Source organism: Monodelphis domestica, chromosome 4 (genome assembly GCF_027887165.1).
Source record: "Monodelphis domestica isolate mMonDom1 chromosome 4, mMonDom1.pri, whole genome shotgun sequence".
Taxonomy (NCBI): domain Eukaryota; kingdom Metazoa; phylum Chordata; class Mammalia; order Didelphimorphia; family Didelphidae; genus Monodelphis; species Monodelphis domestica.
Genome location: NC_077230.1, coordinates 225,465,910 through 225,478,028, shown reverse-complemented (window position 1 = coordinate 225,478,028; position 12,119 = coordinate 225,465,910). Strand labels below are relative to the sequence as shown.

Sequence of the window (12,119 nt, the reverse complement as noted above, 5' to 3'; positions counted from 1 at the left end):
CATTAAAATGAGAGAAACTTCTCTCTGCCCATCCCACCCCACTTATGAACAGAAGAAACTGCATATTTCTGCTTGCAATATGATTTGTCATTAATTTTAGGAAGTACTGCAGAAAATCTGGATCCAAAGAGGCCAAAGAGTGCAGAGCCATCCCACTAACAGGTTTGGCAGCATCATTAACATGTTGCGCACATTCCTCAAAACTTAATCAAAAAGGGGTACCAGTAATGGAAATTTTTAGAGTGAAGTGAAATCTGGGCTTTCTCCATAGGGAACGTTAATAAACCATAGACTACGATTTCTTTGTTGTTGTTTTATTTTTAATTCTCTGTGCTACCAGTTAGCCAGAGCTGGACATTCCCTAGTACATCCTCTATTTACTTTCATTTCCAAGGACAAAGTAAAGATATACCCAAGCTTGCTACCCTTCGATACAATTCCAGATGCTAAAAACACAAGAGCAGAGGAGACAGAAAATTGTCCCCATATTTGGATGTCTGTATTCTTTATGTGATTTGAGGACCTAAAGAAAGTCATGCTACTTGTTTTCTCAATTACACAGCATTTCTGTTCACTTAACAGACTTTTCCCAAATCACGTTTAGTTGCTGTGTTTTCTGGATCTGGGAGCACTTAAGATGGCTTTCCTGACTCCACAGTTATCATCATATAGGTATTATCTACCTTCCCTCCAATGATCCCAGGAAAGCTCTCATTCTCTGATTGTATTACTTCCACAGAAAAGTCTTTTGTCCTATCTTGTTAAACCTCCCCCACTTTAAAACCGGCCTTGAAATTAGCAATCTTAAGGGGGGGGGGGAGCATTTTGTAGTTCAACTTTAATAATCCCATCTACCGGAATTAAAAAACAGTTCAGTAGGTAAAGGAAGCCATCTAGTGTTAAAGGTAAAGAGCCATCTCAGTGCTATTGGGAGGCATCATGGTACAGTTGAAAGCATGATAGCTCTGGCGTCCAAGGACTTTGTTTCATATCCCTCTTCGGAGCTTCCTTACTATGTATAATCTTGAACAAGTAATATAACCTCTCTGGGACCGCTGCCTCATGTAAAATAAAGGGGCTAAATTTGAAAGCCTCTGAGCCTCCTTCCAGGTCTTCGAGCTATACTCCAAAAGCATTGAAAGCCGGTTTCCTCAAGGGAAATAATTTTGAAGATTCCAGGATCAAAACCCCTTGAAGACAGGCATTGTTTCATTTTCTCTTTGAGCCTCTCCCAGAGCTTGGCATTTAGTGGACAGTTAAATGCTTGTTGATTGATTAAATGAAATAAAATTTACATCAAAACAGTTTGAAACTGCAAACAATGTTCAAATAACTCTTCTACTTTTCCAAATGAGCCATATTGTTTGCCTACCCTACCTTTTATGGCAAAGTAATTGCTCATAGGCTTACAAATTAAAAAAAAAATGTTACAGCTAAAAGGAATCTTAGAGATCAACTATTCTAAGCTAACTCCCTCATTCGACAGTCGAGGAAACTGAGGCTGAAAGATAAAGCAAATAGTCATGACGCCACAGGTAGATAGCGGGCTTCAGCTTCACCTGGCCCTCTAAAAAGGATAAGTCAAATGACACATTCCACGTCTCCCAATCTGGGCAGCTTAAATTGAAATAATTCTCTTTTAAGGAGCTGGTGAGACAAGGGGGGGAAAATCCGAGGGTGACGTTTTGACGTATAACAATTCCTTATAAATTGCAAAGCTTCCCCCTTCCTCCCCCTTAAGAATTTCCGAATGCCAAAGGATGCACTGTCTGTCGATTTCAGAACCAGAAGGGTACAAATGAACAGCCGGGCCTTTTCCACGCCGGCAGTAACTTTCGTCTAAGTACAAAACGATTGAAAAGTCGAAAATGAGGGGAATGGGCTTTTCTCTCCGCGGTGAGGAGAGTTACAAGAAGTTAATCTATCCTACGTTGGCTGTAGACTGCTGCCTAAAGAAAGGGCGGTGGGGTTGGTGGGTGGAGAGAAGCGAAGCCGGGATGTTTTAGAGAAGGTCTCGGTAAGAAACGACTCCAGGAGCCTGTCGATGGTTCCCAGCGTTGCCCGCTGAGCCCTTTATTTTCCTAAAGAGACTGCAAACCCCACTTGGGAAAAGGCGACATCCGACCGAGCTCAGTATCCGACAGGAGACAGAAGAAAAGTAGACTGTGATCTCTCCCTCCTCCACTCCAAACCCCCCCCCAAACAAGTGCAAATCCAAAGAGAAAAAATAACTTCCCTTAAATAAAGTTAAAACACAATTCTCTATTCCTAAAGTCATGAATTAAAAGTCGAAGTTGCCACCCGAGGGAGGATTTTAATATACCAATGGAGATCTCACCTTTAAAAAAAAAAAAAAAGAGGACTGTGTCTGCCCCGCTATTCAAAGGGAGCTAATTTGAATCTGAAGCTGAGGTCCTTCGTGTCTTCCCCCCCCCCCCCCCTTCTCGGCTCTCCCGATGGCCATTTGACAGTTAGGGATTCTAGTTTTGACCACTTTTCCCGCTCAAGGCTCGTCGGGGTGGGTGCCAAAAGAGCTCTGGGTTCGGTAAGAGTTATTGACAGAAATAACGCCATAGAGGTTAGCCTAGAGATCCGCGCTGCCCACCTATAAAAAAGTCCTCTCTCTCTCTCTCCGTCTTTCTCTCTGTGTCTCTCTCTGTCTCTCTCTTTCTCTCTGACTCTCTCTTTCTGTCTCTGTCTGTCTGTCTCTGTCTCCATAGCGTCGCTAAAGCTGTTTAGGTGAGGAAAGAGGGGGAGGGGGAACGTCATGAGGCCTCCAGCCGCGAGCTAGTCTGTAGGGGCACGGATTCTTGATGTGTGATCTCTGGTGCTGGAGAGTATGGCTCTAGAGAGAGTTGCCTGTTGCTTTTTCTTACCCCTGATTTACTTTTTTTTCCATTCGGGGTCTTGGGAAGAAGGGCGAATGTTGCTGAAGACAGAATAGTCGTGGCGGAGCAAAGGAAACAGGACTGCGAAGGGATCTGGGGCTCAGTCTGGAAAAAGAATCCGTCTGCCAGCCAGCTTCGAACATCTGTCCCGGCCTCTTTCGATCCCTCCTGGGCTAGTCTTCAGACGGGGACGGCAGCAGTATAAACATACCCTCAGTTCTTTCCTCAGCCCTGAACGAGAACTGGCAGGAGAAAGAGGGGGTGCTGGGGTTGAGTCGGGGAGCGGACTCGGAGAGGAGAAGAACTAGTAGGGAAGGACACCCTGAAATATGGGTTAGGACTGGGGGCCAAACTCGCTCTATGAAGGGTCGATAGAAACCGTAACTAGGAGGGTTGGTTTGTTTTCCGAAGGAGCGGTGCAAAGGCAGTCCTACCCCTATCCGGTCTCTTAGTCTCCCCGAAACCCAGGAGTCTATGTCTTCTCTCCGAAAGAGACCCCAAGAGGGTTGGCTTCCCTTCCCTGTCCCCACCTTTCCCTTCCTCCCTTGGACTCCGAAGCTCAGAGTAAATGTGGCCCGGGCCCCAGTTCTCCCTCGTCCCCAATGTCTACTTCGTCCTCCGGCTCAGTGAGCACAAAGGGGCCGGCGACGGGCGGCCCAGCCCGGGGCTCGACGGGCACCGCCTCTGAGGTGTGCGGGCTGCGCTGGGGGCTCTCCTGGCCACCGGGTCCCTTTGGCTCATCTTGACTTTTCCGCAGCTGTTTTTTGTGCTTCATCCTCCGATTCTGGAACCACGTCTTCACCTTGCCCAAAGGAAAGAAATAAAACTCGTGTCACACATTTGGATAGTTAGTCACCGTTACAAAATATGAAACACTGGTGTTCACAACACTCCAGTGCGCACTTCTCTAATTATTCGATAACAGTGGCGGCCTAGACTTGGTTTCGTTACTAACTAAAAATTCTCAAACCAGACCAGAAATGAGGAATGATGAGAAAGAAAACATCGCGGCTAGTAGAATGAATAATTCTGAAATTGTGATGATGAGTGGTGTCAATTTTCTGACGACTCATCTATCTGGAAAAGTCTCCGATATCTCCAATTATCTCCTCGTTTTCCTGATTAAGGGTTGGTTCAAATTGGAGATTTGTTAGGAAACAGCAAAGTCCGATGTTCTCTCGCCGCTCCTGTCACCCTAGGGTCTGAGGCAGGACAGGCTCCTGGTTTCCGAGGGGCTTCGGGTCCCACAACACAGAGATTTAAAGAGAAGGTCTCGGAGAGGACTATCCCTGAACCTGGAGCTGAGAAGAATCAAGGCTCTCAGAGTATTCATTGATTCATGTAAAATGCTAGAGCGGAAAGGGACACCTAGTCTGTCTTTCACTTTACAGCAGAGTAAACTAAATTCTTAACTTCCTTTGCAAATAATTCACATTAAATCTTATAGTTTCCAGGGCAAATTACATACTTTGATTCTCATAATAAACCAGTGATATAGTGCTATTATTCCCATTTTACAGAGGAGGAACGTGAGAAGTGAAGTAAGTTGGCCAAGGTCACACGGCTATAGTGTCTGAGGCAGGATTCAAACTCAAATTCCATAACTTTACATCTAGTGGTCATTCTATTATGCTTTGTTGAGTTCCTCAAAGACATTTCTCTTGAGGAACTGGAGAAAAAATCCTGTACCCAGGAGAAAACTGGTAGAAAAACTAGAGTCAGGAATAAGATGAGTGAAGACACATATTTTAAGTTAGCTGTATAGTTATTATCAGCGTTGAGCTCAGTTTCCAGTTCTCTTAGCTATTATTTGTGTGACCTTGGGCAAGTCACTTTCTGGACTAGACTAAGCCTAGAACAGAGAGTCTTAATTGACCTTTGGCGGTGCGGTAGACAATTAAGTCGTTCCAATGCGGAAGAAGCTTTGTGGGAGGCGAGGTACATATATGGAAGGTAGAATTGAACTTGCTAGGAGTCAAAGAACTGGGTTCCTGTGGGCGTGCCACTTATCTTTTCGTCGTCTGCAAAATGGGGATGCTAATACTTTAAAAGTAATTACTTCACAAGATTTGGGGGAGGAAAATTTTAGCAAACCTTAAAAGCAGTTTATAATAATGGGCTATTTTTCTGAGCCCTGAGAAGAGGGAGGTTATCAAAAGACCTTAGAATGGAGTAAGAATAAGTCAACCCTCTCCTGACCCCTTCCCTACCTGAGTCTCCGACAGGCTGAGAGCGGTGGCCAGTTCCACTCTCTCTGGGGTGGACAGATAACGTTGGATCTCGAACCTCTTCTCTAGGCCGGAGAGCTGAGAGTCGGAGAAGACCGTGCGGGCTTTACGGCGACGACAGTGCTTCCCCGGAAGATCGGTGTGAGGAGGATGAGGAAAAAGCGCCGAGACTGGCATGCCTGGCGAAGAAGGAAGGAGACCCGGTGTGGGAGAGAGATCCCAGTCACTGAGAAGCACCCCCAGCCCCTAGGGACCTTCCCACTGACCCGAGACGCTGGACTTTGTGCTAATTCTTTCCTCTCTCTGAAGCCTCGATTTTGCCTCAGGGAGTGCAGCCCAAGAACCCCTGGGATAGAAAGGCAAAGATGCCCGAGTAAAGAAAGCTTGGGCGTCTTTTGGATGAACTCTGTAGAGAATCGCAGCAGTAGTAGCAGAAAACGAGAATAGCTCCTTGGATGGTCAAAGAACCCTGTATTTGTGATAACTTCAAAGGAAAATTCGAGAGAGATGGGGAAGATCTTTTTTTTTTCCGGGTATTCCATAGTTTCTCTCTTCTTGCTCTTGCAGTCTCGATCCCTCAGCTACAGCAGCCCCGCTTTCCCCTAAAAACTCCCCCAGGACGAACCCCTTCAAAAAGTCAAGATAGTGCCAATGGAATCTTTCCTCTCCCATCTTTTTCCTAGCCTAGAGGCCCTCATCTTGAGGAGAGCTCGCCGGTCTTCACCATAAATTGGAGAGTTGGGGGGGGGGGGCAGCAGGACAAAATCAAGGCAAAGGTACTTGGTGTTCAGGCCAGTTCTTGACTGAGTCGCATTAGACATTTCCCGCCTGGCACGTTTGTTCCTGGATTTATTTCGGGGACACCAGAACTCAAAGGTTTGAAATGGGTTTCTGAAAAGTTCTCTGGATCACGGCCAGGGGCAATATCAGTTTCCTGTCCTGACTTCCCTAGCCAAGGTATCGGTCTCTCTTCAAACAGCGCTTTTCGGGAAGATAGAACAAGGGGGGAGAATTTAGATCTATTCTTCGGAAAGGTGGGTGGGGGAACAGAAATCGTGCTGGTGGTCAAAGGCCTTCTCCTTAGGACTGGGAAGGGGATCTTGTTCTGTTTGGAGGCCATGTGTACAAGAGTCTTGCGATTTCGATTCCAAATGTTGCGGTCTCCTGTGAAGATTAGTCCAAGACTCTAGCGTCCAAGTGGCAACTGCATTTCCGGGAGCCCTTGAGATTCCCTCCAGCCCCTCCAGCTCTGTGGGTCCCGGGCCCGGTGGGGGGTCCTGTCCCCATCCCTTGTGCCCCTTATTTCAAAATCTCTCCTTTGCTTTCCCACCTTCCACCCCCTCTCAGCATTCCCACCACCACCCTTTCCCCCTCAGGCTTGGAGGCAGAGTTCTGATTCCAGAATTAGCTCTTCGGCTCTAGGAAATATCCCTCGTAGGGAGCAATAGAGATGGAGAAAGGATTTCTGTGGCCCCTTGATCTGACTTAAACGCCTTATGCTTACCTGACCCCTCACCCTCTATCTAGTAGGACTCCTTGCCGGGAATGCTCAAGGCCGAAATAACTTTGGACCCCCAAGTTCGGCAGATGTGGGGAACTGCCTAGCCTAGCCTGTGACTAACCCGTAAATGTGACGGGGCAACATTTGGACAGAGCGGGGTGGTCAGGGGAGAATGTATCCCTCTAACTTTCATCTTTCTATCCGTTTTTGGTCTTGGTCTTAGGACCAAGTTGACGGTCTACAAAAGCTTCTGAACTTGGTTTGAAGCCCAAGCTGAATTGGTAAGGACTGGATCCGGCGCCCAGCCCTCGAGAGTCTCTGGTAGCAGTTCTCACAAGTTTTCGCAAGTTCTCTACTGCAAACGTCCCTCAAGGTACTGGGAAAAGGATGATCAGAGATACAAACAATGACTCCAAGGCATCTGCTTCTACCCAATCCCTCGGATCCTGAAATCTTGATAGGTTCGACGGAAAAACGAGAATATGGGGAAAAGTCCTTTTTTGGAAAAACTCGAACCACCCGCTTATCTATCATCTTCTAGGGACCGGTGTTAATAATAATAATCTACTGGTGCATTGTGACCACGTTTCGCTGAGCCCTGGGACTCTTAAGTAACGACTTGTTAAGAACATTAGAGACATCTCTAATCTTAGATTCCTCAGGTGTGCCCCTCACTCATCAACCCAACAAATCCAACAGACTTCCGCTTTCACTTCAGGAGAGATGCTATCATAAGCGCGAGAAGAATGAATCTCGTTCTTTCCCTTCCCAGGGCCAATCGCCCGAGGAAGGAAGGTCTAAAAGCGAAAAAGATCTTTTCCCCCTCCTTTTTTTTTACCCTCTATCACCTCCTCCCTCCCTTTATATGTCCCCACAGTGCCTGCCACTTACCCGAGGTAGTAAGGAAATAAGGGTGATGGTGGTCGCCTTTGTGAAGAGGATGATGCGGGTGAGGAGCCAGAAGGGTCGGCGTGGGCATGAGGGGATAACCATAGTCTAATAGGGGGACGCGGGAGGCCAGGGAACTGGCGAAGTGGTCAGGAGCTACCTCCCGCAGTGGCTTGGGCTTGTGCAGCAGGATGTCCTCAATAAAAAAGGACGTGGGCCTCTGGGAAGACACGGGGTGGAGAGGGGAGGTGAAGTTGAGGTTCATTTTGAAAGGAAGTGGGGTAGTACCAGGGTAGGGTGGGGGCGGGGGAAAGAGTGGGGATAGGTAGCGTCTGGTTATCTGGGGGGTGGTGAGGCGCTCCCCTCTTAGTACTCAATTTCCCCTTCTCTCTCCTCTGGCCTGGGCAACCCCCAACGCTGGAGAAGCAAGGAGAGAACTCCAAGGTGGGCTGAGTCTCTGTGGCTGGAGAGTTGGCTGCTTGCAGAGGGGAGAGGGGGAGAGCCAATGACAAAGCTGCAAACCTCGGTGGGGAGGGGAGGCTGGGATGGGAGGGGGAGGCTGGGAGCCGCTGTGTCCCTAGCAGTTAAAGGCAGGCTGGCTGGGCGGGGCTCGGCGCTGTCCGAAGTGCTGAAAGGGTCCCCTATTCTACTCGTATAGAAAAAGGAGGAAGCCCAAATAGTGTTTTGCGAGGCTTTGTATACTGCAGTCTCTGTCCTAACCACCTAGAGTGGCGGCCTCACTTTCTGGCTCCTCTCATTTGAAATAAAATTTAAAAGGAAATATATGAAAGCTTATGAGAATCAGAGATATATTCTCAGGGACAATGGCTATAGTGATGGAGCGGGGGGAGAGGGAGGTGATGTCCTCCAAGGACTTTGTCCCAGGCTTAAAGCGTCTGTAGGGATGAGAGCAAAGGGAAAAGGGGTAACGTAAGGAGAACGGGGCTCCATCAGTTCAAGTGGAGGGCTGGCCGATTAGCTGGATCTGCAAGGTAAATAATGATAATGATAATTCTTTCTTTACCTCAATTATCTAGTAAGAATGGTGTGGGGGTATTTTTAGTCTAAATTATCTGGATAATCTGTGCTGTGTGAAGCCGCCCAGCACTACTTCCTGGCCCCATCCATTTCCGTTCTAGTCCCTCATTTCCAGCGATTCCCCCGTCACATTCACTCCTTGTGTTATTTCCACGATATAGCCCCTTCACCACCCCCACCACCCCTGCCAAATCGTATCCTGTCAAGGTTCTTTCCCCCTCTTCCTTTTCCACCCACTCCCCTTTCATTTCCTCCCTTGTCCCCTTGTAATCTTTTGTCTTTTATGTTTATCTTTTTCTAATCTGTCCCATTTATTTCCCTGGAGTCGATCTTCTAAAATTAAGGTGATAGTCTACAGCACAGCAGGGGTAATTTCGGCTCGCATCTCCGAAAATTGCTCTAATTATTGATGTTAAACTCAGGGAAATTAAAAGAAGCCACTTCTCTTCCATCTCCCGATTTTTAAGCTCTAATTTGTTGAAATCTAGTCGTCATCACAATTCCAATCACTACTGCTAATAGTAAAAGTGTTTTAATAGAGACTGAGTCCTCACAACCCATGCTATTAGATAATTAGAGGAGGTGTTAGAAAGCCAAGTGCTAATCCTTGGGCGCACGGGTAGGATTTCCATCTGATCTAGCAGGTAGAACAAATTAATTACCAGAATCAATTAGGCCTCAAACTACAGTTCTCCAGGAAGTGGGAGCCTCGTATTCCATACGGATGAGCTGGTAAATGGTAAATAGATGGAGGGGGAGAAGGGAGGAGGGAATGTTTTAAAGGACTAGATTCTGGCAAGTAGGAGTCTTAATGAAAGTGGGAACTGTCGTCCTAGAGTTCATAAAGTGATTTTCTTAAAAGTCTCTAATGTTAAGCTTGGCGAACTCAAGGGCTCGCAGCTGTGGAAGTGTAGTGCGTGGATGCAGTATATTTTCGGTGTGGTCGATAAACACTCTCCACTGTTCAGATATCTGTGGGGAAGAGGAGAGCCAGAGACAGTGCAGGGCAGTCCAATCCAGTCCAGGGGTGTAGCTGTATCTCTCCCTCAAATTAGCTGTAAGAACTTTCCCTACTGTGAGCTTTGATATGCTAATAGTGAAAAACCTAATCAAACTCTAGGCAGCTGAAGCAGCCCGCTGAAGTCCTTCCCTGGCCTGCTGTTTTTTGAACAAAGGACTCCCACCGGTAGACTCAAGGTTACATTTAATTCTGCATTTATTCAGCCCTACTATGTGCCTAAGTAAGCATAGGAGCTGTTTGGGAACACAAAGATGGAAAAAATCATACTCTTACCCACTAACCCCATGGAAAATCTCCAGCTCCTTTCCTCAAGTGACTGAGAGGCTCTGGGTAGGAGTCACGGGTATACACATAAACTGCCTCCCGAATATATGTACAAGTACAAGTGGTTTATGCCCCTACCAACCCCCCCCCCAGGCCTATTATAGCCAGATTGGAGCTGTGCCTGGGACCAGAGGTGACTTCTCAGTGGCCTAATTGGAAAGGTTAATGTTCTGGTTATTAATATCTTTATACAGGGAAAGACAATGAAGTTATAACCATTTTAACTAGGTAAACACATCTGTGGAAGGTAAACAACACTGGATAGGATTGTTAGACTTGTGTTAGAATTCTGCCTCTGCTCCTTAGTGGCTGGGTGTCCTTGGACAAGTAATTTAACCTTTCTGTTTTCATTTGTAAAATGAATACTTTACCTACATCTCAGAGCAGTTGTGAGAAAAGTACATTGTAGACCTCAAATTTCATAGTTCTTTAAAGTTTTCAGAGTATTTTCCTCACAACCTTCTGGATACTAGCGGGCAATGGGGCAAACCTTGCCATATTATAATTTGAGTCAAATTCCAGGGGAAGCTCTACCTTGAAAGGGACTGCACAGGCCATCTAAACCACCTTTTATCTGACAAAGAATCCTTTCTATAACCTATCCAACAAGTGGTCATCTCATCCCTGGCTGGATGGTTCTAGTTATTGGAAGTCTTTCCCCTCATATTCAACTCAAAATCTGCCTCTCTGCAACTTCCAACCATTTTGCTCCTAGAATCCTCCCTGGCATATAGTGAATGCTTGATAAATGTTGTTGGCTGGCTAGCTGGATAGATAGATAGTGGCTGCATGTATTCTGTACTATATATATATATATATATATATATATATATATATACACTGCTGGATTATCCCCTGGGGTAGGAAGAAGCAAGTGTGAGAACCAAGTGTTAAGGACCTTTAAAAACCTCAATCCAGTCCTACAAGTTCTCAGTATTATGCTTTGCTTCTTGCCTCAGGGTGAATGATTTCATCCTCAATTTATTCAGAAATGATAAGTATCTGTTCAAAATTTAAAATCTGGAGACTTGGGAAGAGAGATTGTGAAGGGAGGAATAAAGGAGAATGGGCCCTATTTTCTTCTGCCTGGCCCTGGACCCTCATCCTTATTCTAGAGGACTGAAAGAAGCTCAGAGAAGCTTTCTTGTAAGATTAGTTGATCTGATTTGGGCAAAGAGAAACAGAGAGAAGTCCATTTCTTGGCAAATAGGACATTTGCTTCCCTTTGGCTTTCCCTTCTATCTGAGACAGGTAAAGTCAAGCAGATGCAGAGAGGACCAGGCAAACACACATAAGGATGCCAACTCTTTATAGCTTATTCTGCTCTCATCCCTGAAGTATAGAGAACTATAGGACACACACACACACACACACACACACACACACACACACACACACACACACACACACACGTCCACAGCTAGAGACCAGGAGAAAAGGACACTGGCTAGAAACTGGAGACCCAAAGTGGGATGCAGAAAGTGAGTCACAGGTCTTTCCACATCCTATCTTCTGAGTACACCTCTCAGAGACATTTTTACACCTTCAGAATTCAATGTTAGTAATTAAGCAGCCCCTTTCACAGGAGCACAGGCAAGAGAGAAGCATCTGACGACTGAAAGTCAGACCTAGATGCAAGTCCAAACACTTGCCTCAGCTGGGTACTATGAGCAAGCTACTGAATATTTCTGAGAATCTGTTTCCTGATCCTTTAAGTGGAGCTAATAAAACTTGTCCTATAATGTTTTACAGTTTTTTTGTGAATGAAATGAGGTTATCTACATGAGCATATTTTTTCATCTTAAAGCACTATAGAAAGTTCAATAGTTAATATTGTCTCTGCAGTTTTGTAATGGCTTCATTCTAGGTCCCAAGATCTGGGAGATAACCTTGAGCTAGGCTAGTTCTGCTTATTCCTGTTACTTCCATAGATCAACCAACCTCAACTCTAAAGCAAAAGGGTCTAAGTAATTATGATAGTGTTTTCCCATATACTGGCATTTGAGCCTCCCAGCCAAACTATGAAGCCAGAGAATAACTCTCAGGCTTGGGGACTACAAGGGAGAAGCCTCTCTTTCAAATGTTTGAGGTAGTTCCATGGGAAATAATGTTAACATATGAAGTCTTTCACTGTGTCTACTCAAAAAGGTAAAGGTAAACAATAGTTGGCATTTACACAGGACTTTAAGGTTAATAAAGCATTTTACACACATTATCTCATTTGATTCTAT

General features: G+C 45.8%; 1 protein-coding gene across 1 annotated transcript; it reads right to left on the bottom strand.

Moving 5' to 3' along the window:
- Positions 1-1,954: 1,954 nt before the first annotated feature.
- On the bottom strand, positions 1,955-7,946 carry BSX (brain specific homeobox). The gene is made up of 3 exons (XM_001370196.4): positions 7,509-7,946; positions 5,099-5,295; positions 1,955-3,690 (listed from the first exon to the last, which is right to left on the bottom strand). The coding sequence occupies exons 1-3, from the start codon at positions 7,768-7,770 to the stop codon at positions 3,448-3,450; spliced, it is 702 nt and encodes a 233-aa protein (XP_001370233.1). The 5' UTR covers positions 7,771-7,946; the 3' UTR covers positions 1,955-3,447.
- Between the last annotated feature and the right edge of the window lie 4,173 nt (positions 7,947-12,119).